The sequence below is a fragment of the Stylophora pistillata genome, chromosome 12, assembly GCF_964205215.1.
Source record: "Stylophora pistillata chromosome 12, jaStyPist1.2, whole genome shotgun sequence".
Classification (NCBI taxonomy): domain Eukaryota; kingdom Metazoa; phylum Cnidaria; class Anthozoa; order Scleractinia; family Pocilloporidae; genus Stylophora; species Stylophora pistillata.
In genome coordinates this window covers 28,878,435-28,906,382 of record NC_142530.1, presented here as the reverse complement: position 1 = coordinate 28,906,382, position 27,948 = coordinate 28,878,435, and the positions used below count along the sequence as shown (strand labels likewise).

At 37.7% G+C, this 27,948-nt stretch overlaps 1 protein-coding gene across 2 annotated transcripts; it reads left to right on the top strand.

Annotated features, from left to right (window-relative positions):
- The first annotated feature begins 561 nt into the window (after positions 1–561).
- Positions 562–27,682, top strand: LOC111335693 (integrin alpha-9). 2 transcript variants are annotated; one of them, XM_022941681.2, is made up of 33 exons: positions 562–1,361; positions 4,155–4,282; positions 4,794–4,900; positions 5,997–6,132; positions 7,465–7,578; positions 7,914–8,006; positions 8,470–8,514; positions 9,490–9,533; positions 10,474–10,560; positions 10,787–10,839; positions 11,367–11,451; positions 11,821–11,929; positions 12,267–12,364; positions 13,329–13,419; positions 14,162–14,207; positions 14,792–14,899; positions 15,028–15,086; positions 15,593–15,771; positions 16,495–16,623; positions 17,143–17,225; positions 17,836–17,983; positions 18,366–18,452; positions 19,108–19,178; positions 19,267–19,350; positions 20,484–20,580; positions 21,043–21,156; positions 21,758–21,811; positions 22,264–22,338; positions 22,634–22,747; positions 23,162–23,260; positions 24,110–24,235; positions 26,208–26,310; positions 27,061–27,682. In XM_022941681.2, the coding sequence occupies exons 1-32, from the start codon at positions 1,198–1,200 to the stop codon at positions 26,286–26,288; spliced, it is 3,108 nt and encodes a 1,035-aa protein (XP_022797416.2). In that variant the 5' UTR covers positions 562–1,197; the 3' UTR covers positions 26,289–26,310; positions 27,061–27,682. The 2 variants fall into 2 exon arrangements, with proteins under 2 accessions (XP_022797416.2, XP_022797417.2); XM_022941682.2 differs by lacking the exon at positions 26,208–26,310 and having other exon boundaries at positions 563–1,361.
- Positions 27,683–27,948: the final 266 nt, after the last annotated feature.

Sequence of the window (27,948 nt, the reverse complement as noted above, 5' to 3'; positions counted from 1 at the left end):
AAAAAAATTATGAATAGGACAAGTAACCAAAGAATAACTCTTTCTGTGTTCAAAGTCGTCTAAAGGTTGTGTTTGTTATGTTTGCTATGATGTTCCCAGTATCTTTTGAAGAATGTATTTTCAATACTTCATTCAAGTTTTTATGTATGATGCACGATCCTCGCAATAGAGAGCGCTATTTATGCAATAGCGAAAATCAGACCTGAAAAAATCAGCCCTGTACGGGATTCGAACCACTGACCTCTGCGATACTGGTGCGGCGCTCTACCAATGGAGCTAACAAGCCAACTGGGAGGAGGCCGTTAAGTTGATACTTAAAAAACCCGTTATGATAAATCAGATATGATGAATATATGAAGTTCATATATTCATCATATCTGAATATATGCAGGTCGGATTTTCGCTATTGCATAGATAGCGCTCTCTACTGCGAGGATCGTGCATCATACGTATCTATAACCGCAGTTCAAAATGTATGAACTACATATGTTCATCATATCAAGTTTTTATATTGCATGACTAACATGCGCAAACATGTGACGTCATTGGACTATAAATTTGCTTGACCCCTGACAGACTTTTGCGGTGATTACTGTTTTACATGTATGCATCAGCGAGAAAAGGATATTTAGTTAGTCTAGCTTATTTAGCTCTACTTTTAATCGCATCTGGTTCCTCACACCGATAACTTCTCAGTTGGACGACTTTTTCGGCCTTATTGAGGGCGGATCGCCAGGCGGGCCAATCTTGACCCTTTGGAAGGCTCTCGTTAAAACCGTGACAAGCGACCTTTAGTAAACAAGATCTTGAAAGGTCCCGAGTTTCGTTTAAAGGCTTTTTTGTTGGCTCTGTTTCAGGAGTGGCGTGGATTTAACAGGAAACTTTTTCTCTTTCGTGGCTACGAAACGTTCCCTGTTTCGAAACGGGAGTAAAAACATCACCTTCGAAACTTCCATACAAACACCGGAGACGTGCACACTGCCACCTCCTTATTCGTTAGAGTATTATCTTGCTCCGGATCCGACGTGTATTAATATCTTCATCACCTGTTTATAAAGGACCATCATCTGACATCCCGTCTCAAATTATTGGCAAAGTTGCCGTGTTGAAGAGCAAGAGAAATTTTGCTCATCAACTAAGACACACGACTTTATCTCGGATCAAGAAGTCACCGAAGGAATCAGGACAAAACTTGACATGGAATTTCGGACGTTCCTAGCATTATTAATTTTTCTGTGGCAGTCTTTCGGTATTTATGGTTTTAACTTGGATACAGCCTCTCCTGAAGTCTTCGATGGGCCTCCGATGAGTGAATACTTTGGATACTCGGTCGCTCTTCATTCGCAACAGAATAAATACTGGTAGGTGTGTTCAAAATGAGTCTCGGCGCGTTCATGCTTGAAGTCTACTTTAGCATTTTGTTCAGGCGTCGTTTCTAAGAACTAATCCCAAGTGTAATTAAAATTGGAACTTTAAATAATCTTTCAAAGCTCTCAAATCTGCGGAGTCACGAAAAATTTATTCTCATGTCGGCATATGCTTTTATAGGAACGAATGAATATTAAATGTAGCGGCTCCTGAAAATTTCATAACAACTCGGTTTCATTCATTCCAGTTGTTCCGTTAATGCGCGTGTAGGTTAAGCGTGATCTTGTGTGAATATCCATATTTGGATGAAAGTGCAAATCAGTCTAAAGAAAACATTCTTGGGAGAGTAAAGAGTGTTTGTAAGGCGAAGGGATTCTAATATTGCTTTAGATAAACAAAATCAAGAGGTTTTTACAAAAGGCCTTGTTTTCATTGCGCTGAACGGATAAATGTGTTTGACAAGATACCATCAAGTCAATAAGTCGTCAAGTTTTAAGATCGGTTTATTGACTGTTCTTTTACGAAACTGTTTTTGTGTAAATTATGATAATTGAGATCAAGATGCATGCGTATTACCGAAGTGTTGTTTTACCCTCCAAAATCTTATCAGCTCAAGTTAATTATAGCCGACAGTTATTAATTAGCAATTTCCATTGCATCAATTGCAAAGATAAACTTTGCACAATTGAATTATGCAGTTATTTTACTTTTGAAAAGGCCACATGTAGAGGAAAATGTAACGTTAGCCCTCAACCGATGTACAGCAGCTCTTATGCATTGAAACTGTCTCTTTAGGTTGCCTTAGATCTTTCCTCTCTACTAATACAGAGAAAACATCTTGGTTTGTGATAAAACATGCAAAAATCTAGGCATCCACAAACCGACAGTCATGCATTTTTTTAATTGCAGAGGATAGTTTTACCTACAGCTCCATTGAAGATGTTCCACTTTTTATCCTTTGTGCATCTGAAATAAATTATTTATGATATATAGCTCGTATGTTACCAGATGATTTAGATGGTGACCTGTAAGGATCAAGTATCTGTTAGGATTTATAATCTTGAACTTGAACTTGAACTTGAACTTGAACTTGAACTTTATTTTTATTTAGACACGGTAAATCTATCAGATAAATAATAATATTATTACAATCTATTATTACAATTACAATCTGCTTTAATCTATAGAAACATGATCTAAAATTTAAAAGTGAAATAAAAAAAATAAAGAAATTCTGCTTTACATAGATGCCGTGTGCGTTTTGGCGATTCAGACGAAGAAATCGCGGCAACCATTTTGAAAAGATTGAAGTGATTTTGCTTGCCACAATTCAGGGGACAGGCTATTCCAGATTTATAATGTACAATCTCAACTGCCTTTAACACGACATTGTGACCAGTGTAATGCAACATGCCAACTTTTATATTATGAACGAGATACAAGCACCTTGATTGGTTCATTGAATGCATCAGTTAACCCATAGAAAATTGAAGTTTATTACATGTGGGTTATTAACCAAGCATGAGGTCCAGATGACTGGATCTTGGCCAAGTTCTTTTTTCACATTTTTATGGCCGAGACGAAGTCAAGGTCCATAAGAATGCAAAAAAAGAGTGACGTTAATATCCAGCCATCTTGACCTAACAAGCTTGCATAGTTAATAAAGGATTTATTTTATTACAAAAATGTTTCACAATATCAAGAATTAAGATTGACTTGTTTCATGCGAGAGCTGCAAAAGAAAGCCAACTGTGCATGTTTGTAGCACAACACACTCATGGGAGTCATTTCTGTTTTCTTTGTTTTGACTATCTTCTGCTGCCTTTTGTGTTTCCATCACCAACATACACTATTAATGTCTGAGAATTACAAACATAGTTGTAATTCTATTTGTTTCATATGTGGGATCAATGCGGGCAATCTTAAGCAGGCAAGGCTGGCAAGGCAGGCAGTGCAAGCAATGTAATAAATAAAAGTAATAGACAGCACTCTCCATTGCTTTTATTAACAATGTAATTAACCATTTGGGATGTTGGGAGAACACTGAAGTAAATCACAAGGCAGAGGCAAGTGATTTACAAATTCTTCCAAAAATGTTCTTCCAAAATCCTGCTAGGGTTCTTAATTATGCCAGTAAACCATTAGAAAGGGTAGCATCCCAATGTCTCACACATGATCTTGAGGTAAAACACAAGATCTTGACTTATATCGTGAGATATTTGTATAAGACTAGTATAATTGTTCTGATGATTATAGAAATGCATGTGCTTTGATTGGTGGAGAACTGTGTTGTATCTCATTGTAATCACTTTGCACATTAATTTTGATATCACACTTCTAAAGTTTGTAAAGATTAAATCAAAGTAACCCGGCTGTTAAATACTATTATGGACAATTGTAACAGAATGGTTTGTAACAGCAAAATGAATTTACAACAGAAATTAAATGCACCTGAGCAATTACACTAAAACAATAATTTTCTTTATGCTCAGTGCATGAATATTGATATTAAATAGTCCCCTCGAATTTTTCTCAAGGATTATTCAACAATATTCACTCTGCCTTTGACAGACAATTGTTAAATTGCTCAAGATCTTGACCTATAATGTGCAGTTTTGAGTTATAAAGCAATGTCTTGTTGTAGGCTTATCACAATATAACTCGACAGGTATACTGTACACTAACCCCAACCCAGTGCTAGTACACTAGAATCAAAAAGTGCTTTTTTATATTGAAGGGGAAAAGGAGGTAAAATTAAATGCACTTGTTTTTATTTTTATTAATAGGGTTATGGTTGGCGCCCCACTCAGTAATGTAACAGGTGTTGATGGCTCAACGTTAACAAAGTATGGAGCTGTGTACAGATGTGAATATCCCGGCTCACAATGTCAAGCCATTAAAATTGACGACCGGTGTAAGTATAAGTTTGATTATGGGTATTATTTATCCACCAAGCAGGTCGCTGGAAAAGATGCTTATTAAGTTGTTGACATTAATTTTTTTTACATTAGAAATAAACTTGGAATCTTAAAAGAGTATGGTTGTATAACTTGTACCTAAGTTACAATCATGATTGTTTCTAATCATCTAATTTCAATCACCTTAAGCTAGCTACTGTAGCCCACTCATCAAATTGTTGCAGACCTGTAGGAAAGTTCAATTTTTGTTCCAAAATTTGCAAGAATCATTTTAGAAAAGTCAAGCAGGCACAAAATAAAATCAGAGACCTGGACCTACAGGACTATAAGCTGGACATGCCCTGCATACAGGTACAGTTTGTACTGTTGGCAGTCTTGCTGACTTAAGTGGTAGTCCTGATTGGATTCTTCCTTGTCAAGAGTTGATGGTAAAAAAATAGTAAATACCAAGATGCAAAGGGAGAAACAGTCTTGATATGTTGCTTTATTTTACATTTTACTTGTTAGCTGCAAGAACACAATCCGCCTCAAATGAGGTATGGGACATCGAGGTTAAGACTGGACAGTGGATCGGTGGAAGTGTGTACAGCACTGGTACTAACGGCAGAGCTTTGGTATGTTTGTGAGCACTTTAATCTTTAAGAGTGATTATGTACATAGCATATAATTTCTCTTTACAATATCACCCCTGAATCATGCATTTAGGTCACAAGAATAAAGGAAATGATCACCAACTTAAGAAGCTCTTAATTGATAAACAATTTCTCCTTGTGAACACCTTACGAAGGGTGTAGGGTGGAGGCTGAAAGTTTCTAAAGAAACTGTGGTGCTGCATTGGTGGGGGTAACAAGGTAATTTGGTTATATCAACTAAGTTGAAATTGTAAATTGGCCACTGTAACGAATAAAAAAAGCTGACGTTTTGGGTGTTAGCCCTTCATCAGAGCAAATGGCGAAGGGCTAAGGCTCGAAATGTCAGCTTTTTTATTCGTTACGGTGGCCAATTTACAATTTTAACTTAGTTGATATAACCAAATTACTTTGTAAAGAGTTAACACTATTTAATACAAAATCATACAGGTTAAACCCTCTGCAACTTTTTATTGCTTTGCATATTTTCCCTTTTCTCTAAACATTTTTCTTTGATACTGACAAAGAACAATTGTTTGATAATTAAGAGCTTCTGGGCCCAGGTTGTACAAAGGGCAGATAATGCTATCCAACAGATAAATTGCTATCCAGCAGAAAAGTGATAGCAAAATTTACCGCTTTGTCTGCAACCGAATAAGGATTTATCCACTGGATAACGTTATGTAACCTTCAAACAAACTTAGGACCAGATCTTTACTTGACATTATCGTTCCTCAATTCACATCACCATTAATACTGTAAGTTAGAAGAAGTAAGATGCTTATCACCTTAGGAGTCAAAATTATTTGTTTTTGTTGGTCAAAGCCAGGTATTTTAATTTATTTCCCTGCTATGAATAATTTGTTGCTTGATTTATGTACACCTACCAATTACATGATAGAATAAACTATTATTTTCTTCCAAAGCTTGCATATTGATCTGTATATACAGCCAAAAGACTTGTGGCTCATGAAGGAAATAGACTGCTACACTGAAAACATAATTTGTGATTTTAAAGCCATATAGGACTGCTTATTGAAAACATGTTATTTGTAGCTTGAAACTGCTCTATTTATTTTAGGCTTGTGCACCCAGATATGTCTATCGAAATGTGCCCAATAATGATGGCCTGCATTACTATTGGCTGTTGGGAAAATGCTTCCTCATTTATGATGATCTTTCAGCAACGAGAGATGAACGTGTGCCTTGTATGAGTGGTATGATTTTTTTCTCTACCAATAACCCGGCCTCTTACTCTGACCGATCACCATTTCTTGAAGCAATTTGGATATATCAACAAAGTTGAAATGGTAAATTGGCCACTGTAACGATTACAAAAGCTGACATTTCGAGCGTTAGCCCTTCGTCGGAGTGAATAGAGGAATTGTGGGTTGTGTGTGCTTTTAAAGGCACACACAACCCTCAATTTCTCTATTCGCTCCAACGAAGGGCTAATGCTCGAAACATCAGCTTTTGTAATCGTTACGGTGGCCAATTTACCATTTCAACTTTGTTGATATATCCAAATTATTTCGTTACTCCCATCGACGTAGCCCCAAACAGTTTCTTTCGAAACTTAATTCTTGAAACAGATGATCATCAATTCTAGGTATCTAGTGATAATTTGGTTTCACAGTTGATTGAATTAATTATTCCCTGCTTGATAATTGTCATTATTGTGATTACTTATTTGTACAATATACTACAATGTCAGTTCAAATTATTTTGCAAAAATTACTCATCAACCCTTCTTAGTAAACTTCAGTCACTCATTGTTTAAAGGAGCAGTTACTGTTATTAGTGGGACTTAGTTAAGTCACTCTTGTAACTTATTTACCCTTTGTATGGAATTTTTACAAATTGAATGGGATACAAGGACATTGTTAAAGGTTTTAGCCATAAAAAATTGATGCCAGTGTATTTTAATGTAAGTGCACATTTGATATATTTGCAACACTGGTCCCAGGTGTGTTATGCTAAGCTATGATAACGCTAAATATTACTACTGCAAAGTTCAACATTTGAAGTTAATTTAGGAAGAATATCATATATGATAATACTGGATTAGATGTTGTGATTTACATGTAACTACAGTTGAACTCGTATTAAGTGGTCACCCACAGGGAATGGTGGGGTGACCATTTACAGGTTCCATTGAAAAAAAAACCTTACACAATGCCACTTTCTGCCATAATTGACCAGTTAATGTACAGTATCTCAATAAAAATTATTCCTGAGTTTGATTTTGGGAGAGAAACATCAATTAAAAGTTACTTGAAGATTATTCTTACTTCAGTGTAGTTATATTTGAGAGGTTGATCATCATCAGCTTTCAGTGACCATTCAATGCAGTTGGAAAACGATAAAAACAGGCTTTTGGGACTTAAAAATGGATAACTGCAACTGTTTAATAGAGATGACCACCTAATGGAAGGGAAACAAATTCAGGACTTTGACAACTGTCTGCCTAATACAAGGTGACAGCATTGTACCGTGGTGCCTAATACAGGTTCCATTGTACAAGTTGTTCATTTTTGATTTTTTATTAGAACAAAAGGGTAACAACTACTATGGTTATTGTGAAGCTGGGATAAGTGCCGAATACACAGTAGGATATGATCAGGATGTAGTTATGGGAGCCGTTGGAATTGCTCGATGGAAAGGTTAGAACCAAAGAAGACAATTTTTTCTAAATGTAACCTATGATCAGGTATTCTTTGCTTCATTTCTGAGCTTCACCATAGAAAAAGAATGCCTAATCCTTGATTGTTCCATTGGTACACAATGGACAAGTCTGAGGAAACAGGTTTGGAAATGTTTTACATCAGCATTGAAATGACTGAATGACTGACCAAATTATGAATTTTCTTTTTAAGTCTTCAGTAGCCCAAAACTGTTTGGAATAGCCAGTTAAACAATGCAAGTTACCTACCTGTTAAAAGTAGTCTGAAAAATTTTACAGAACCAGGGCTCTTACAGAGGTTTTGTCTAATTTAAGGTGGAGTGTGGGTGTCTCCTTTCAGTGTAGGTGGAGGTAGTCCAACTTACACTGTGTCACCACAAGACCAAATTAATGATGGAGATTACATGGGTATGTTGTGAACTATGTGCTTGGCAAAATTAATTTTAATGTTTTGATTATTTGATTTGATTTAACATAATTATATCTTAATTATGACTAGTTAACAATTATTGCACGAGCACGCGTTGGATATGAGATGATAGATAGCCAACGAGGCGCATAGCGCCTCGTTGGCTATAATCATCTCATATCCAACAAGCGTGAGTGGAATAATTGTTTTATCAAAAAAAGCGCCCCCACGATATGAGACAAATCTTCTCGACTTTATTTTGTCAGAAGAAACCAGATGTTACAATGTACAGATATTAGATTATGGTATATTGGCTCATATACCATAATGGCTAAGCCAATAAAAAGTCTTGAATTGCATTATCCAATGATCCAGTTTTTAATAATAACAATTAATACATGTACAGGAGTTGTCAAATTCGCATGTAACAAAATTGCATTGTTGTGTAATTTTTTTTTTTAGGTTATTCAGTGACTAGTGGTCATTTCTCAAGCCCATCAAGTACAGGTTTGGTGAATTACAACAAGGACTTACAATGATTAACAGCAGTAGCAATCCTAGATCTGTTTTCTTAGGGAAATCACTGTGTTTCTGTATGCTCTTGTCTCAGAAAGATATTGCTCCTGGCTCAATAGCCCTTTCACTTCAAGCAGTAACCAGGGAGTTTCTATTTAAAGTATCGCAATTAATATATTTTCAAATGCAAAGGTGATCAGGTTAATAGCTGCAGGTCCTATGAAGCTTGTGCCTTTAACACTCATGGTTTCCTCACCTTGTCACTGTTCATCTTAGAATGGTACAAGTCATGTACATCCATGTCTGAACAGTTAACAACTATTCACTGAAGTGGAGGTGGTTAGTGGTGGATATTTACTGAGCTGCAAAGCGGCGAGGTAAATATCCACTTCTAACCACCAACACCAAGGCCAATAGTTGTTTTAGTATATACTAAAACAGCAAGATAATAATTATACACCACCAAAAATTGATTTGAGTGATTTCTTCGCTTGTCACGGATGCAAAACGGGACACCATTTTTTTCCCGAGTTGCTCGGAGGTAAATAGCAAAGGATATTTGGAGTTTGACTAGCCAATCAGAGCGTGCCTTCAATACTATCCACTGTTTTAGTATATACTAATAACTATTAGTCCGGGGTGACAGTTTCTGCAATAGTAATCATCATGATAATAATACATGTAGACTTGTTGATGTCAGTGTTTATTTGTTTTCTGTTTTTATTTTAATCTTTTATTTATTTATCTTTTAACTTTCACTAAACCTGTTTGGGCAAAAGCTTGGAACTCTACACCTCATGATGATCAAGTGATTTTGCACTTGTCTGATTAATACTTTAATAGATGTAATGGTTTGGTCAATATGGATCTTTGGTCAGATTCTGTTGACCTTTCTGCCTAGGTTAATTTACAGCAGGTATAATTCTGTGATAGTCATGCTCATGTATTTTGTTTTGCATATTTCAGAGCTTGTAGGTGGTGCACCAAGAGGTGCCGAACTGAAAGGAAAGGTATATAATTATGATTTTTTTGTGAGCACAAAGTTAGTTTCAATCTTTTTCTTTAGTATAAAACATGACAAGGGAAATAGTAAAATTGCTAATCAGTGATATTAAAGCAGTTGGGTTGTTCCTTTTTTTTCTTTTGAATTTCCTGTTTCAATCTGGATCCTCTGGGTTCTATAAACAAAGGCCAGACTATGGGCTATCCACCACCACCCTCCCCCCCCCCACCCCATATTTTAATTCTGATTAAAAAATAAAAAACAATAACAAAAACTTAATAGCAGCCCCTTCTATTAACCTTTAACTCCCAGAAGTGATTAACCTATAACTTCTCCCTATAATATCCATACATGATCCAGCAAACATGTAATGAGAGTACTCAAACTTATCAGGTAGAAGTTGTTACCTTGATTGAACACTAAATTCTCATAACCAATTTACAAGGAAATATGTAGCAGCTAGAGGGGAGAATTCATAATCGGATCATGAAAGTTAAAGGGTTAAGGATTATTAGTATATACTAAAACAGTGGATAGCGTTGAGGGCACGCTCTGATTGGCTAGTCAAACTCCGAATATCCTTTGCTATTTAACTCTGAGCAACTCGGGAAAAAATGGCATCCCGGTTTGCATCTGTGACAAGCAAAGAAATCACTCAAATTAACGACGGTGGTGTATATTATCTCACTGTTTTAGTATATACTAAAACCATTCACCTCAGTGTCGGTGGTTAGCGGTGGATATTTACCTCGCCGCTTCCAGGCGGGTCCACTAACCACCACCAACCACCTCCACTTCGGTGAATAGTTGTTAATTATTCCTAGCATAGTGTTTTTGGTTTATTGGGTTCCAGTTTTTAACGCTGTTCATGAACATAATTTGAGGGTTGTCAGGCACATTTTAAACAACTGCCAGTACTTAATCTTGAGTATGTCTTTTCTAATTAGGTCATCATCTACAATTATGATATATCTAATGATCAGCAGCAACAGATCAGTGTCAGTTCGCCTCTGCCTCAACCTAAAAACATACCGGTGTGTCTTGCATAATGTTATTGGTCTCTATAAAAATTGATTCTTTTTCTTTTTCTCTTTACATGATTTTTTACATTTATTTTGATACTGTTTTCTCCTGTGTTATGTTTCAATACTAACCTGAGAAGGGATACAAACAAAAACATGCAGCTGATTACAAATTAAAGCAGTCTTATCATGTCAATGCATTGAGTTTTTTTGTTTTTTTTTTTTAATTTATTTTCAGACTGGCACCTATTTTGGAAGTGTCTTATGTGCAGTGGACCTAGACGAAGATGAGTAAGTTTTATGTACTGAATGTTACTTTTTTGCAGGCACATTCAAGAGTACGTCTCTACCGAATAAATCGCAGATCACATGTATCTCTTAGAGTTATGTTGTTGCGAAAAAAGATGTATTACTAAAAGTAAAATCTGCACTGCAGAAATGCACTTTAGTGTCGCTCCTGCGACAGTGTAGGTTTCAGGTGCTCCTGATTTAGTGTTTATGAACAAAAATTTTCCAGTGTTTTAAGTTCGCGCACATGTGACTTAACTGAAGTCACATTCGGGCATACTACCTGACGGGCGTTATACTTGATGATTTTATACACCGATCGGCGGTGACTGATGAAAATAAGCAGGTGTGCCCAGAGCAGCGATTCCAATTTTCGCAAATCGCCGCAATCGCTTTTTAAAATCGCTGACATCTGTTATCATGATGCCAAATATCGGTGATTTTCGCTGGCGATCGAATTTGCCGCGATTGGCGAATAAAATCGCCAGCTTTGTCACGGGCCTTAGTTAATGACTGATTTTTGTGTCAAGGTTCTCAGACATTCTTGTTGGTGCGCCTTACTACACCCACAAAAAAGATGAGGGACGAGTTTACATCTACTTAAACAATGGGCAGGTTGGTTTAAAAGCTTTAACCAGTTTGTACACCAAATCTATCTAGTAACTGACCAGTGTTAAACTAATGGTGATTTAACAAGTTTGCATTTTGATGAATTTTCAACCAATCAATGAATCAAAGTAATCCAGGAATGTATTGGTTTTGCTTCACTACTCGCTGTGATTGGTCTAAAAAAAGTTGGGCCAATTTGTAAACCAACCATATTCACACTAAAAGTAGTCACAACTTTGTCACTAAAATCTTTTTGTTCTTTCAAGATGAGTACCACACCCGTTTTCACGTTTTCTTTCGCTAGTTCTCTGGTTCATCTTGGTGATTACGTTGGCTTTAACTTTATTCCTGAAACAGTTTAAACATTTTCTTAAGGGTGCTCTTAATTTGCAAGATGATGTTCTTGAAGGAGATAAGGCGTATAATGCCCATTTTGGGGCAGCCATTGCAGCGGTGGGAGACCTGAACAAGGATGGATTTCAAGGTAAAATACTTTTTCACCTATCTGTTCTCGAGGAAATAGAGACAACTAAAGCGACCAGAATACCTCATTAAATAAGCAATATTCTTTAACCGCGGCACACGTAACCAGTGAGAAGATCTGATCACCAATTCTCCCTCAGAAGGAAACATCAATAACCAGCTGCCGTGTTTCCTTCTGAATAAGGTTAAGAGAATTGGATGGTATATCAATATAACATTGTCACCTGCTCGCTGGGTGGTGCACTGAATTAGAAAGAAATGCCCATTGGTTTATGGTGCAGGCATGATCAAGGATTACCTTACATTACTAAGATTGTTACTGTCTTTCCTTCTGACAGACGTCGCAGTAGGAGCCCCATTTGAAGGTGAAGATGGAAGTGGAGCAGTGTACATTTACCATGGTAGCAGCAGAGGAATTGAGACCCGCTACAGACAGGTATGATGCTGCGTTAACAGACAGGTGTTAACAGTTTATTCAATACTTGTTAGTTGAAGGAATAAAATGGTTTAATGAAAATCGGCGAGGTCATCTTGTTTCTCCATACGGAACAACCCTAAGCCGCTAAATAATTTATTTTTTACTTTTTTCTCCAAAATCACTTTTATAAATGTTGATCGTTACCACAACCGCACATTTGTACACGCACGCACGCACGCATAAACATGACAAGCCGAATGTTTCACTGGATAATTTGTTTTATTTAAATACTTGCTCAAATCTGTGTGCAGAAAACAGTTTCAATTTTTAGTTCACACGAGCACTTAAACACGAAGGCGCGTTATAAAAGGAGCCTTGGGTCCCACTGGACCATTTGTCAATCAACCGTCGTGTGATGTACAACTCTTTAGAGTCAACTCAGCTTGAACTACACCTACTCCAAAGCAGTGAACAGCGGGCGCATTCCTCAAAATTGTTTTATGTCTTCATCACAATACAAGAATTTTTGAGATTTGTATTTCCTCTCTCCAATGGAAACTGTCTTTATTTGTGGCGGTAAATTTGAGATCGAAGTAGGTGGTCCGCACGTTACCTCATGCCACCATGCTGGTGGAAGTAAACAATAGATATCTCATTAGCTCCTTTTGTTCCTCTACCAGCATTTAAATTTGACCCGCACACGTCAACGGTGAGTGATAAATGAGCCTAGGTCTTCCCAGGGGAAGACTTCCTTATTTAGCGCGCCTTCGTGTTTAAACTCACGAAAGCGTTACAGTGTCAATTGGTAGGTAAAGGGAAATCCAGAGTGCACCGAGAACCAATCAGATTGCAGGATTTGTCACCATGCAATGAGCCACTGATATTTCACCCAAAATTTATTTCTTTCATATACAATTAGGTAAAGGCATAACTGTAGATGGTGAAAAACTCTTATAACGAACAAAATAATCACTTTTTACAGAAAATTGTAGGATCAAAAATCAAACCTGGTATAAAGATGTTTGGAGTGTCCATCTCTGGTGGTGTTGACGTGGATCAAAATGAATATCCAGGTAACTTATGCTCTGTATATTTTCTCCAAATTGATAGCCTTTTAGCAGCGCCTCTTTATTAGTTCTTCGGCACAAGTGTTTCTTCGCGCGCGGGAAAATTTGAGGCCTGGTGTAACGCGAGCTCGCGAGATGTCTGGAAGGGATCTAGCACTGGCCCCGGCTGTTCGAAGGTTGGATAGCGCTATTCAATGGATACAACTCTATATGGTGGATAACGCTGCACGTTTTTCTATCACATATCTGCTGGTTAGCGATTTATTCGTTGGATAGCGTTACCGCCCTTTCTACAACTGAGTTATTAGTGCCAGACCTCCGGTAAACCTCTCTCCGGCTCGTCTCAAATGTTCCCTCGATCGGGTGTATTTTTTTTTTTTTTTTTTAATTTATTTTTTTCACCTTATGTTGACATGTTTTAAGTGTGAACTTTGGAAAGTTGATTTTTCAAACTTAAAATAATCCATCATTGAATCTTAGAAGGAGGATGCAACAATCTCATTATACACATTCGCTCCGACGAAGGGCTAACGCTCGAAACGTCAGCTTTTGTAATCGTTACGGTGGCCAATTTACCACTTCAACTTTGTTGATATATCTAAATGATTTCGTTACTCCCACCGACGCAGCCCCAAACAGTTTCTTTCGAAACTATCAGCCTTTATTCATGATTATACAGAGGTCTATGATCTCCCCTAGTAGCAACGAGCATGCGGTTTTGAACATTTTGAATTCTTTTCATTACTAGATATTGCAGTTGGTGCATATAGATCAGAACAAGCTGTTATTGTGAGGTAAACAACTCAAACATTTATTTGTGTATCTGTCAACTTTTAATAGAAATAGTGATTTTCTGTTAGCTAAAACTTTAAATAATTATACGTCAATTTTGATATTGTTTCATGTACCACGAATATTCCAAAACAGTCTTCTCTGTTCGTCTCAGTCAATGAAGCAACGAAATCAACAAAATTATCTTCGCACCATTTTATGCTCTAAATCGTAGATTTTCCTTAGCCAATGAAACAGCTGTACTAAAACACAACAACCAATCAAATTTCAAGGCTTCTTTAAAAAAATCAATCAAATTGTAAGAAAATGAACTTTTGCAACTTTTTACAAACCAGCCCAATATACTGGAACGATAAAATATTTGTTAAGACCAAAATAAACTTGTATTGAGCGACTGAATTTTGCGATTTCAAAATAGATGCAATCAAGTGGTAATTAAACTTCGTGAACTTGTGATTTCAAGTCAAACTCTCGCTGCGCGCTCGTTTGATTTTGAAATCACGCGTATGATCTCAGACCAAATTGCGATCCACTCAGTTCAATTACCATTACAAGTAGAGTTTTTTATTATTATTATAAAATGTAGGACAAGAAGTATTGTGAACGTGGAAGGTGAAATTCGGCTGAGCAAGTCACAGATAACCTTGGAGAGCAACGACAGCGTGTGTGATGTGGATGGAGCCAAACATAAATGGTAAGAACGTGCAGGTATCTGGTTGGAAGACTGACCAACTGATTAAAATAATTTAGTGGCAGAAAGATTGATTGAGTGTTAGATAACGAAAGCAGTTTGAGGTTGAACGTTTTTACTGTTGCTTGCAGTTTGAACATGACAGTGGTTTTCCAGTACACAGACCAGGTTTCGTCGACTAACAGCCAAGGTAGGAATAAAAGAAGAAAGACGTACTTCAAGCGAAGTAACTCTTGCTATTAAATTCACAAAGTGCAATTTGCAATTAAGCGTCGAAGGTAATCCAGGAGTGCTTTGGTTTTGTTTTACTGCATTCTGTGATTGTTCCAGAAAACACACGCCGCTTTGTTAACCAATCAGATGCAAAACTAAAGCCAATCAGAACTTGGTCGTCCGTGTTTCCCACACTGTAGGTTTGGTTTGGTTTTACGACTCTCAATTGACGAGCGCTCTAAAGAAAATTTTCTTATATAACCTGAGTTGTTAATGTAAATTGGCCACCCCAAAAAAATTCCTAAAGTCGACGCCCTGACGAAGGACCAACGCTCGAAACGTCGGCTTCAGAAACTTTTTACGGTGGCCAGTTTTATTATCAACTACTGAATTTACCGGAATTCAGCAAAGGCTCTCGTTCCTAAATCTTTCCAATACAGCCCTTTCAGTTATTTTTCTACAGCATCGCCCGTTACCTTTCAGGTCTAGACAACCTACGGTATTCTGTGGAACTGGACAAAGGAAAGGAATCCGATGTATTGCGTCGTATGTTTTTTTGGAATCCGACTACGAAAAAGAAGACCTTTATCATGAGTGGGACCTACAATATTTCCGCTCAGAACCAAAAATATTCGCTGCCCACAGAAACAGTCTATCTGTTGGTACGGAGATTTTTTTTATGATTAAATAGTAAAACGTACTTGTCATGGAGGGAAGAAGCACATCTCCAAATGAGGCTAAAAACTTTGTAGATGAATTGCGAATATTTTGAAAGACATTGAACACCTATTGAGTTAAAATTGATTTGAAAAGTGAACGCAATGTTTTTCAAGAGTACTCGAGTTCAATCTGCAACATCTAGCTTTAGTTTTGCCCCTTCTATCCATTTTGGCTTATCTTTAATTCCTTTTGGTGCCTCTATGCGAGTGCCCATTCTTTTTTTTTTTTTTTGCTTTTACAATCTGTTAGTAAATGTTGCATTCGCCTACGGGTACCTCCCATTGCCAGTAAGGACAAAATTGGTCCAGACCCAGCTGGTTTTTTTCTTTTCTTTTGTTTTTCTTTTCTTTTGTTTTTCTTTTCGGCAGAATCAATTTTTTTTACAAACCCACATGGACTACTCGCAGATTACTTTCGAAATTTGAATACCGATTTAAAACAATTAAATACTTCTGACATTAATTAAAAAGGGGAAAGAGGGTCTCTCCCTCCCCTATTGTCATAAGTAAAGGACGTCCGCTTTTCAGTTCTACAAACAGAGCAAGAGCCGATTTCATTATTCGGACGAACCTGAGAAACGGGAAGAGCCCCATAACTGGGCATCTTTTGCCAGTACCTTTGCAACACGTAAGATTAAACGAAGGAATGTATTTTGCCCCCTGCAGGATAAGAATGAAGTTGCAGACGTTGGCTCGCGGCTTACTTTCGACTTGAGTTTCTCCTTGCCGGCAACTGGCTGTAATGGTTTATGTCCAGTTCTTAATAGCTATTTGCTTGATAATTACAGAGGAACGGTAGGTATTACGGTCTTTGACATCAATAATTCAATAAAATATAACAGCAATCTGGCCGCAAAAATTTATGTACTGTATTCCAAGAGCAAACAGAAAGACGATGAAAGAAAAGAAATTTCGAGGCGGATCACCTCGAAATGATACGACAACACTAAACAACCGCAACAACATCAATCATCTGTAACTGTGTTATTCCTTTACTAATTACAAATAATAACCTAAACCGACCTTTGAAATTAGAGTACAAGCTATCTGGAATAATGATGGCAGCTAGCAGAGCTACGCCATAACGAGGGTCTCTGTGGGGTGATGGCTCATGCGGCTAACATTTGAAATTTTGGCCATTTTACGGCTAACGGTTGAAAGAAAAAATTTTACGACTAACGGTTAGAATTTGTCGAATTTTACCCCCAACGGCTAATTTTTTGTTACCGTTTAACGGCTAAACGGTTAGCCCCGCTGCCACCCTTTATAACAAGTCCTTTTCTGTATTTTATTCTCTGTCTCTCTCTTTCACAGGTTGCTTTTAGAAAGAAGTGCAAGAATCAGTTAGCTTGTGTGCCAGATTTAGCGGTTGATGGTCACATTTTATATTCACCAAGGTAAGCCTGCATGTATTCCCGCGCATCTCACGAATGAAATATTCCAATGCTGTTTGTACTGTTTTCCCGCAATTGTTAGGAAATTGAAGTTTTCCCACACTTGTTGTTTGCGGCATTTGTTTACGGCTACATGTTTTTTCGTGCATGTTGGAAATCACAAACGGTCCTTTCCCTTGCTCGATAGAGCCACGGAAAATATTTCCCTTCCACTCGTGGCATGTTGCTTATTTTCCAGCGATTTATACAAGCTACATGATATCCCAAAGTAGTCACAACACGTCGTTCCTTCCCGATTCAAATAAGAAAGTTCTTTCATACGGTGGAACCTCTATATAACGAAGATTTAACGAACCTCCTCTATATAACGAAGTCCTCGGTATAACGAACGATACTTCAGCTTCAGCCCGGCTAAAGTTACAGTAAAATGTATGCCACCAAACCTCGATATAACGAACCAATTTCCCCAGTCCCTCAGTACCTAGTTAAACCGAGGTTCCACTGTAAAATGAAATTTGTCAAAAAATGATCTTGTAGACCTACGATTGCTAGACTTTCTTGTTGACCAAACGATCTTAATCACACCGTGTACGTTGATTTGTTCCTGTCATAGTACCCTGGATCTAAAAGAAGTTCGAATCGGAGTTGTCAGAGAATTCACTGTTATGCTGACAGTCACGAACAAAGTTGACGATTCTGCGTATTACTCCACTATCACAATGACACTTCCTGCTGATCTGGACTACATCGGACCTACGCAGGTTATAGAATAATATTCAATTGAGTGTCGAAAATAAGCCGGGACTGCTCTGGTTTTGTTTTACTTCGCTCTCTGATTGGTCCAGACAAAAAACCTCATGCCATGCCAGGACTGCTCTGGTTTTGTTTTAATTCGCTCTCTGATTGGTCCATACAAAAAAACCTCGCGCCATGCCGGGGATGCTCTGGTTTTGTTTTACTTCACTCTTTGATTGGTCCACACAAAAAACCTCGCGCCAATCAGCTTCAAAACCTAGACCAATCGCGCTTTGACCACCCGCGTTTTCCCGCGCTTTGAGCAGTTTGCTTGTTTTTACTTCGAGTTCTTATTTCCTCCTTTTTGCATTTCCTTTTTAATTTACACGATTCGTTTTTGCGCTTTAGTTCATAGAATGTGAGAGAGATGACCCATACAATGGAACCGTGGATGTGACTTGTAACGTTGGCAATCCACTCCTCGGTAAAGTCACGGTAAGTTCGTTGTTGTTAATTCCGCCACACACGTTCGGCACTCACCTGAAAAGGAACTATGTCCTTAGCATAGTTAGTACCTGCCTAGCATGCATTCGATTTTAATGGGCGTTAGAGATTTAGACTCGCACACTGACGAGAATTCGTGCGCACAGAGAGCCCAAGGGATTCTCTTTCTCGCGCGTCTGCCCTCTCGCGCGTGTGTCTTGTGCTCTTGCCAAACGCTTACGTATGTTTAATGAAACCTAGCAAAAAATAAGTGTTCAATCAGAAGTGAAGTGTATCTCCCACAGATTTAGTTTGACTCAGTGCTGGTGGTAGAAGGACACTAACGCTAGTAAAGTGCACTTCCTGTAAAGCTTACCGTGACTTAATTCGGGTAATTTGAGAGTTTGAAAGTCTAAAATATTAAATTAAAAAGTGGCTCTGTTCGCCAAAAATCAGCAGTTGATCTAAGAAGTGGTAGAAGTCTAGCCTATGGGGGATTTATCAAATGCGATCCTATCGCTTTGAGCCGGAAGAGGTTGAGTGAAGAGGATATATTTCTTCCCGCTCCACGCTCATTCTCACGCCTCTAGTTCAGTTCGCGCTTCCTCGCCCACTGTGTTATAAAAATACACGGCTGTGGACAATCTGCTTTTTTCTCTTCTTGTAGAGAAAATTTGGAATCAAGTTTGCACCAGGTTCTGTGAAAGAAAACTTCAGGATTGAAGTCGTAGCATCAAGGTAGCTACTCATTTTACATCCTGGTAAAGTCTTTCCAGGTCGCGTGATTTATTCTAAATCTCATCTTGTTTCTGTTGCTTTTCTGCAGCCAAGATCAAGATGCAAACGACAAGGACAATGAGAAAGCGTTTATCGTTCCCGTGACGTTTGAAGCGGATTTGGAAGTAAAGGGGTATGTGGGGGCAGCACTGAACGTTAGAAAAAAACAATCGGCGCGTTACCTACAATGATGGAAAAATTCGTAGCGCGCTCTCATTTGTCTCTCTCCCCCCGACGGATTTAATGTTGCCTGTTGCTGGTGTTAGCGTTCATAAAATGGCCACTATCAAGCAACTTTCTTTTGAGAGAGAAGGGGGGGCTTTCAAGTAGCTTATTGGACATGAAGTTTACATTATTTCTGTTTATTATTTTGAGTGGAAGGTTGTTGACCACCTACTACTAAGGGGAGATGTGCCGGGTACTTTTGCCACTCGTAGGAAAAAACCAAGAACACCTAAACCTTCATATCGAAAGGATCCATTTACATTTACATTTACATCTTTACATCTGTATAGCGCAGACTTCTATGTGGATTTATTAAAAACTAGATCATTGGATAATGCAATTAAAGAATTTTTATTGGCTCAGCCATTATGGTATATCAGCCAATATACCATAATCTACAAATGTGGTAAGCGTACGTGTCAGCTTAAAATTAAACGGGAGCTAAAAATTTAATAAGATTTAATAATTTAATTTAACGTTTTTAATAAAACAATTACTCCACGAGCGCGCGTTGGATATGAGATGATTATAGCCAACTCGGCGCGGCGCGCCTCGTTTGCTATCTATCATCTCATATCCAACGCGCGCTCGTGGAATAATTGTTAAATATTCAGTGGCGCTTAACAGTATCGTGAGGTTGAGATCGGAAGTCAGCATTTTTATCAGGCGCCAAATACCAGCTCCCATTTATCGTAGACTTAAGATATATTTACCTTTGAGAAGTTGATCTTAAGTCATGTTATTCTTCTCTCTTCTCACCACCTTTCTGTATGAAAATGTATTGATGCCGTAAGGAGAAATTTGTTTTTGGTTACTACTGAGAGTGGACGGGTTAAATATAGCAAGTTGGTCGATAGTGCAGAAAACTCCGTAAAAACTCCGGGAAAATATTGCGAGGCGACAATAAACGAGGAAAACAAAATAAAATCTATGAGAAGTGGGAAGGGGATCTTTTTGAAATAATATGAGTTATGTACATGTTTATTTATTTTTATTTTATTTATGTGCATAGTTTTTATTTATTTATTGTATCATTTCTAGATCAACTAAACAAGATCAGGTGGTGTATACAGGACCAGTGAAAGACAATATAGACATTTTGGAGTCGATTGGACCCGAAGTGGTCACGACACTGACGGTATGAAAGATTATTTTCTTTGACGCTTTTCGATCGAATGTCACAGAACGCTCAATTGAAATTCAATTGAAAATTGTTCAAGAATGCATGCTATTTTTACAGTGAGTCACGACCCGTCACCCGGGTCATATTTTCTCGCTCTTGGCTTTGTTCTGATTACATGTTTCCCGCGCTTCGCACCACACTAATCACAAAGGTTTTCATCGAGCTCTGTAGAATCATTGATGTCCAATAGCGTCTTCTTACTATGAGACATCCTTTCTTTCCCCCCCCCCCTTCGTAGCTTTAGCTTTTCTTTTTTGTTCTCTTTTCCCTTCTACCTCTCCATCTAGTAAAATACCATGTAGGAAAACAGTTTCATAATAGTTTCACAGAAACGTCTTCTTTTAGAATTGCAATATATTTAATAGCTTGTCGGAATTATATGACTTCTAACTAGCAAATCTAACTTCTTTATTTCAGGTTCGGAACAAGGGTCCGAGCACTGTTGATGGGACGAAAGTTACCGTCAATTTTCCAAGCTTGTTTAAATCGTCGGATCCCAAAAGCTATCTGCTCTATCTTGTAGTTGTTGAAGTAAGTTAATAGTTCCAGTTGACCTTTGATACGCATGTTAACAAATGATTAACACCAACAACACGCACTATTGAGTTATAGATGCACACGGCAGGTTGTTAAGCACGAAAGAAGCATTAGAGTCGCGTAAGGCGATAGCCGAGAGTGGTACTAGCTTCTTGAGCGCGCGGAAACTATGCTTTGTATTTGCTCATGTCAGCAGCGCACACCAATGGGAAGATTGTGGAGGCTGAATTGAACAATCAGAGCGTGCACTTTACTTTGCATACGTTATAATTTGTTATATTTTGTAGATAGATCATCCATTCATTGAAATAAAGGCTGATAGTTTCGAAAGAAACTGTTTGGGGCTGCGTCGGTGGGAGTAACGAAATAATTCGGATATATCAACAAAGTTGAAATGGTAGCTCCATTTTCTGCCTTTAAAAGCACACACAACCCACAATTCCTCTATTAGCTCCGACGAAGGGCTAACGCTCGAAACGTCAGCTTTTGTAATCGTTACGGTGGCCAATTTACCAATTCAACTTTGTTGATATATCCATTCATTGAAATGTCGCGCGTTTGTAGTCTGCTTTTTATACTCTTAATTTTCCTGCAGCTTGAAGGTGCCTCGGGGACTTGTGATGCGAAGGTCAATCCTTTGGGTCTCAGGGTAAGCAAAAAAATAGCAGATAAAATTTAGAAAATAACTCATTCTGATGAACAGTTCTTATGAATTAATGGCTAATTTTCCCCATGAGTACTTCAGGCTGACCAATCTTTTTCTGCTCATGATAATCGCCCCAACTCTACGCGTGTAGCGTAAGAAATATTGGTAATTCTCTAGTCGGCTTTGTCATCGAATTTCACTTAGTTGGAGCCAAAAAAACTAACAGCTGGATAAGACTTGTAATTACGCCAGGTGACAGGTCTTAAAAGTTGAACGCAAGCACAAATTTAAGGAAAGAAAGTGTAAAGGACCAAAGTTTTGCATGAGGTACCGACGGTTAGTGGAAGATGGGGCGTTTAACGACGTTAAAAAAAGACAGTGAAATCAGTAATATTCAACATTGTCACAATCTGTGTACTAGCGTTGGTTATTTTTTGTTGAATTTTTTCCCTCAGGAGTCTAATTCCACTGATGCAACAGAAGATAATAAGCAGTCACGCAGGCGGCGTGACGCAGAAAATATGCTTTTGGTATGTATGCTCCTCAAATAGTTAAATCTCCAAATTTTGCCTTCTTATTTTATATTTCCTTTCAACCAATTTTTGTTCTTGATTTTCCCTACCCAGTTTTCTTGGATGAACGCATTTAAAGCTTAAATAATGTTGTTATGGTCTTAGAAGTGCAGCAAATTTCGTTGAAATTGTTTGTCACTGATGAATCCCCTCAAGAAAGACAAATATCGTTTATTACAAGGCTGACACCTTCTGAAAATCCTTAAAGTATTTCCTCCAGTTCATTATATTTTTTAACTCGATTTCTTTACAGGGCTGCCGCACCGCAAGCTGCAGCTCTTTCTCTTGCAATTTGGGTCAGTTGAAGTTAGGTGACAAAGTGGATATCAAGATGACTTTCCGACTTTGGATTAACACTCTCATCAAGGTTTGCCTTCACTTCCAAATAAGAAGAGCATCGCGTTGAATGTGTTCAGTTTTTGTTTTCTTGGGCATGACATTTTATTCACACACTGCCTTTTTCCACTTAGTAGTAAAAACAATAATCAGAGACCATATAAAACAAAAAATGTCTGGAAAACTTAGTAAAACACTTAAAGATTATCTGCAATGGACTAGGTTCGTCAGCCTTTTAATCCGAGGACGATGCTCCTTCGCCTGACCAATTTATCTGAAAAGGGGCAAAGTTGGAGACCTCAGCAACACATACCAACCAAAATGTCTCTCAAGTGACGCACCCTTGGGCCTATCAAAGACTTGAAGCTCGTATAGACTCGAGTGTCGTTTAGGTCTTTTTATTCTGGAGAATTTAAATTTTATGTCCATTAACTTGTTTTGGTAGGAACTTGATCCTCCAAAAGCCGTAGACCTCGAGACTACAGCCAAGATAAAAGTTCCCAGCATAATCACTCAGCCGAACCTGAACAATGACCAGGCAACGGTAGGTACAGGGAAGAGAACAGCACACTCATTGATACAATGTGGTGTACGCTTGCCACTCAGGAACATGACAAGTGAAGTGACGATGTCTAGGTCATGGATGAGAAAACGCTGTGTTTCAAATTGAACTGACCTGCTTTATAATGGTAATTGAACTGAGTGGACTGCAATTTGGGCTGAAATCATACGCGTGATTTGAAATCACAAGTATGATTTCCAACCAAAATTGCACGACACGAGGTGCAATTACCACTTTATTACATCCATTTTGAAATCACCTAAATACAGGACTTGGTCAATTCAAATATTTTATCGATGCAGTACTGAGCCGGTTTTTAAATCAAAAGCGGAACCGGAAACGCTTTTACATCTTATTTTGAATGCAAAACAGAAAGACTTTGTCAAAAACTCATTCAAGCGTAAAATGCGATTTAGAGCAAAAAATGGTGCGATTTGTAAATAAATCGCACCAATTAGAGCCAATCAGATTACAGGGACCACCAGTGATTTCAGTAATAATAAACTAGAACTGAATTACGACTTAATGGACACACTTTATTCAATTTGCTGGTGTCAGGCAAACGTGTGTGACTGTATTTCGTATCGTGTCGCCGCCCATTCGATCTTCTATGCGAGTCAAAAAGTTTTTGTAAGCATGGTGTTTAGCTTTCTGAGGAGATAAAAAAAACCTCTTAATTGGATGCTTTTTTTCGTCGAGCCCCATAAAATAGCACCTGTAATAGCTGAAACTGTAGATCCAGAGAGCGCAATTTTTACGGAACAGATGTTTTTACAGATCTGTTGTAGACCTGGTGACTACGTGACTTACTACTCTATTTCTTTGTCACAGATTATAACGACAGCCAAGCCAGCTCAGACCGAGGCACAGAAAAAGAAGGTGGCTTGGTGGGTGATCTTGCTCTCTGTCCTTGGCGGTGTTCTCTTGGTGGGCGGGGTCGTCGCAGGCCTGTACAAGGTAAGGAAATAGAAGAACCTCAAGCGATTTTAATGACGATTAATACGATGTTATTAGCGTGTTGGAATGATTTTGCTGCCTTAAAGGAAGTACATAAAATCTCACTAACGATAGCCTGCCTAAATGGCCCTTATCAACGAATTGACCAAAGTAGTTCGACAGTGTTTGTGTTGTGTCCGTCTCCTAAAACATACGAAATTCGTGCAGTATCTTCAGGAGTTCTTTTTCTCTTCAAATTGATACATAAAAAAGTAGCCCACCTTATTTAAGTTGTGTATTTCTTACCTTCGGTGTGGTTTTTGGTCGATTCATGGCGATTCGCCGGAACGGTTCTTAATACTTCGAGTCCGTTTTCCCTCTGAATTTACCCAAAAATACATATACATACATACATACATACATACATACATACATACATACATGCATACATGCATGCATGCATGCATGCATGCATGCATGTATACATGCATACATGCATACATGCATGCATACATACACAAGAAAATCGAATACATACATACACAAAAATCACACAAGAGACACAAACACACCAACTAACGCGAAGGAAGCTATTTCCTTCTGAATTCTTTAATATTTTTTCGCTTCATAAAACAACCGTCTTTCCCATACAAACCCGTACGAAGTTTAATCTTCAATCTTTGCATTCGCTAAAAAATTCATCAGGCTACAATCGACAATGAAAAAATTAATAACTAAGCAATAGAAAAAAAATTCCCAATCTTAACATCAAAAATTATTTACTACAGTGTTTATATTGCCAAATTATTCACCAACCTAAAGCCTGTTCTCCATGAATGCCGAGTATCTAATCTATAAATTTGAGACATTGTAAGAGCTTAAATTGACTTTGCAATTCTGTCTCTCTAAGGTTACAAGGTAAACTATTTCAAAGGGCTGTACCACTGTAACTATAGCTATTTTTGAGATAGTTCAAAGAAAAGGAACAAGTAGTTTGTTTACAGAGTCCATCAGGGAATAGCATCCTTCGCTTCGAGTAATAAATTTCCTGTAAGACTTATATTCCATCATTTCTTTGGGTTTGCCAAATTAGATTCTAGCTAGAGCAACTGCTAACAACTAGAAATTTAAAAAATCCCCATAGATTCTAGCGAGCCTTGCAGGAAGAGTAATTACTTCTGTGTCGCTCACCAAAGAAGTTCAAGCTGATCATAATCTGATCCGGCCCCACCATTACCGACAACAATCCTTCTCGCAGCTAATTTCACCCGAACGATCAGACTTCTAAATTTACACCTGGATCCAAACTAACTACGGGAACTACAACTGCTAATTCTTTGCGAAAAACGGTTGTAACCCATATATCGACATGAGGAAGTAATCATTAACAATAATTAAAATTACTACTACTGGCTAACCCTCTCTCGTCCTCATTGATCACGTGCACGTCAATTCAAAACAATCAATTACGAATCTCGTAATTCTCAACCTCTTACGTTTTGGATGTACTGTGCTGTCAGCTGTAAGTGTGGTTAAATAAAAGCTCAGAATAAGCTACAAAAGTAGAAATATCAGTGTAAATGAGAAACCTTAAATACGTAAGCCTGCTTAGTCCTGGTGTAGTTAAATAAACTTTGGCTTTGGTGAAGGGTTTTTGTTTGTTTGTTGGTACATGTTTGTAAGAAACTTGTGTTTTGTAAAGGGCTGGTGTAAACAAAGCTTTATCAAGGCCAGCTATCTTTGTTACTATCGTTAAATGCTGTTGTAAGTTAAGCTTCACTTGATTAATCTACTGTTGGAGACTGGTTGGTCAGCAAAAGTGGTATCATTTCGTTGTGCGTCATAACTACGAACATCCTTTTAACCACAGTCTGCATGGATTTCATCTGCATCGTACCATTGTACTTCGCTTCGTCATTCTCGCTTCACTTCCTCGAGTGTTTTGTTTCTTTTGAGTTTTCTGCCTTGTGAATGGTTTTTCCTTTTTCTCCAGTTGGGATTTTTCAAAAGGAAACGTGTAAAGGACATCTCGGGTCCCATGGAGGAAAGCGAACCAATGACACAAACGAAATGAGCGTGACTTGCGTGACTTCAGAGTAAGGATCAAGTGTGACGACATCTCACCGTGACGCCAGATAAATGAACTGAACATTTCCTACTTTGCACGTGAATCGATAAAACCGACTCCTCTGTTTTGTATTGCTTTATTTTAGCCTTAGTGTAACATTTTATTCCCTGAAAATAAGATATCGGCCTTTCTTTGCCCTAAGTACTTAAAAATACTCGCGCCTTAAACCTGTGCCATTTCCTGTTGACCAAGCGACTCTCCAATGAAACTTATTATACTGAGTTTCAACCAGACAAACCGGAATTTTTTTCTGGTTTCATTTTGGCTTGTTCCAGTTATAGATCATTCTAATCTGTGTAAGCGCAAAGATGATTGAGTTTTTGCAAAACTGTTAGACAAACAAACGAACAAACAAAAAAGTTGTCAGGTCCTAATGAGTTATACCACATATAACTCTTTGACTCTTTGACCTATTGATATTGGTGAATCTAGGAAAATCATATGCAAAGAACCAGTAAGGATCCTTAATTTATAAAAATAATTCAATACTTTCGTCTAAAATGCTAGCATAGCAGTGTTAAAAAAGCAAACTACCAAAGCGATTACAGCGGCCAGTGTCTGGTCAATTAAAGTCAGGACGGATGGAATCAAAAGAAACAGTTAGTATTTAAAAAAAGCGGAAAAAAACTGCGTTACTTTGGATTCATAGTTGAGCTGTTACAGATTCAAAACTCTCAAATCTCATCTGTAATATTGTTTTTGTTTATTTCCTTTTTAGTGTGGATTTTTCAAGAGAAAACGAATAAAGGACATCTCAGGCCCGAGTACCTCGGAACTGAACGTTATGTAGAATGCGTTTCGTTTTTAACCCATGGAACACTTGGCAAATAGAGAGAGAACTTTTGTAGCTAGCACCTCATTTTTAAGGCTAAAAAAAATTATTTAGTACTATACCCTAACGAAATACTTTAACAACCTTGCAAGGAACTGTTTTTTTAGTGAATAGAAAAATTTGCAAAACTTTGTAATAAATGAAGATCCCAAAAAATAGTCGTGAGACAAATCTCACTTTAGGGAATTTAAACTTTCAAGCGACTTTGTGTGTTGTGTATCCCTGTCATAAGTAGTTGTTCCAGACGATCAACGTATAGAATTGAATTCTTGAAAAAATCTTGTGGTGGGTTTTAAAAGTTAGCTTTTTTAAGAAAAAAAAATATAATAAGATAACTACAACTTTTCTTGTGAGGTAATGATGTTTTTGTTCTCACCAGTGTGTTTGAAAGAATCGTACAATATGACAAATGCCATGTTTATCAGTAACGTTTATTTAATTGCCATTTTGTAATAAAAATATCTCATTTATTGGCCATAAATCAAATAAACTTTTTTTTATCTTAAAATCGACTGCCTTTATTTTTAAAATGTAAATTTTCAAATGTTATTCGTATCAGTTGCTCTCGTGATATTTCGCAGAAATATGATAACATCGTTGAGATTTACCAGGACTCAGACTAACCTTGGATAGAATCATATTTAAATACAGTATTATGATATATTTTAGAAGAACCGAGGGAGAAATATCGGAACAGGAAACTTAATAGAGGTAGAGCAAAATGTCAAAGGAAAAAAGGTAAGAACTTAACCTTCGCTGACTGCCTGAAGTTGT

What these genes read in the sequence shown, in the direction of transcription:
- LOC111335693 (XM_022941681.2), top strand. Translation starts at nt 1,198, where the DNA reads ATGGAATTTCGGACGTTCCTAGCATTATTAATTTTTCTGTGGCAGTCT. An exon ending in GTGGACCTAGACGAAGATGA is followed by an intron (nt 10,840 to 11,366) that starts GTAAGTTTTATG and finishes TTTTGTGTCAAG; the next exon opens with GTTCTCAGACATTCTTGTTG. An exon ending in TCTATCTTGTAGTTGTTGAA is followed by an intron (nt 21,157 to 21,757) that starts GTAAGTTAATAG and finishes ATTTTCCTGCAG; the next exon opens with CTTGAAGGTGCCTCGGGGAC.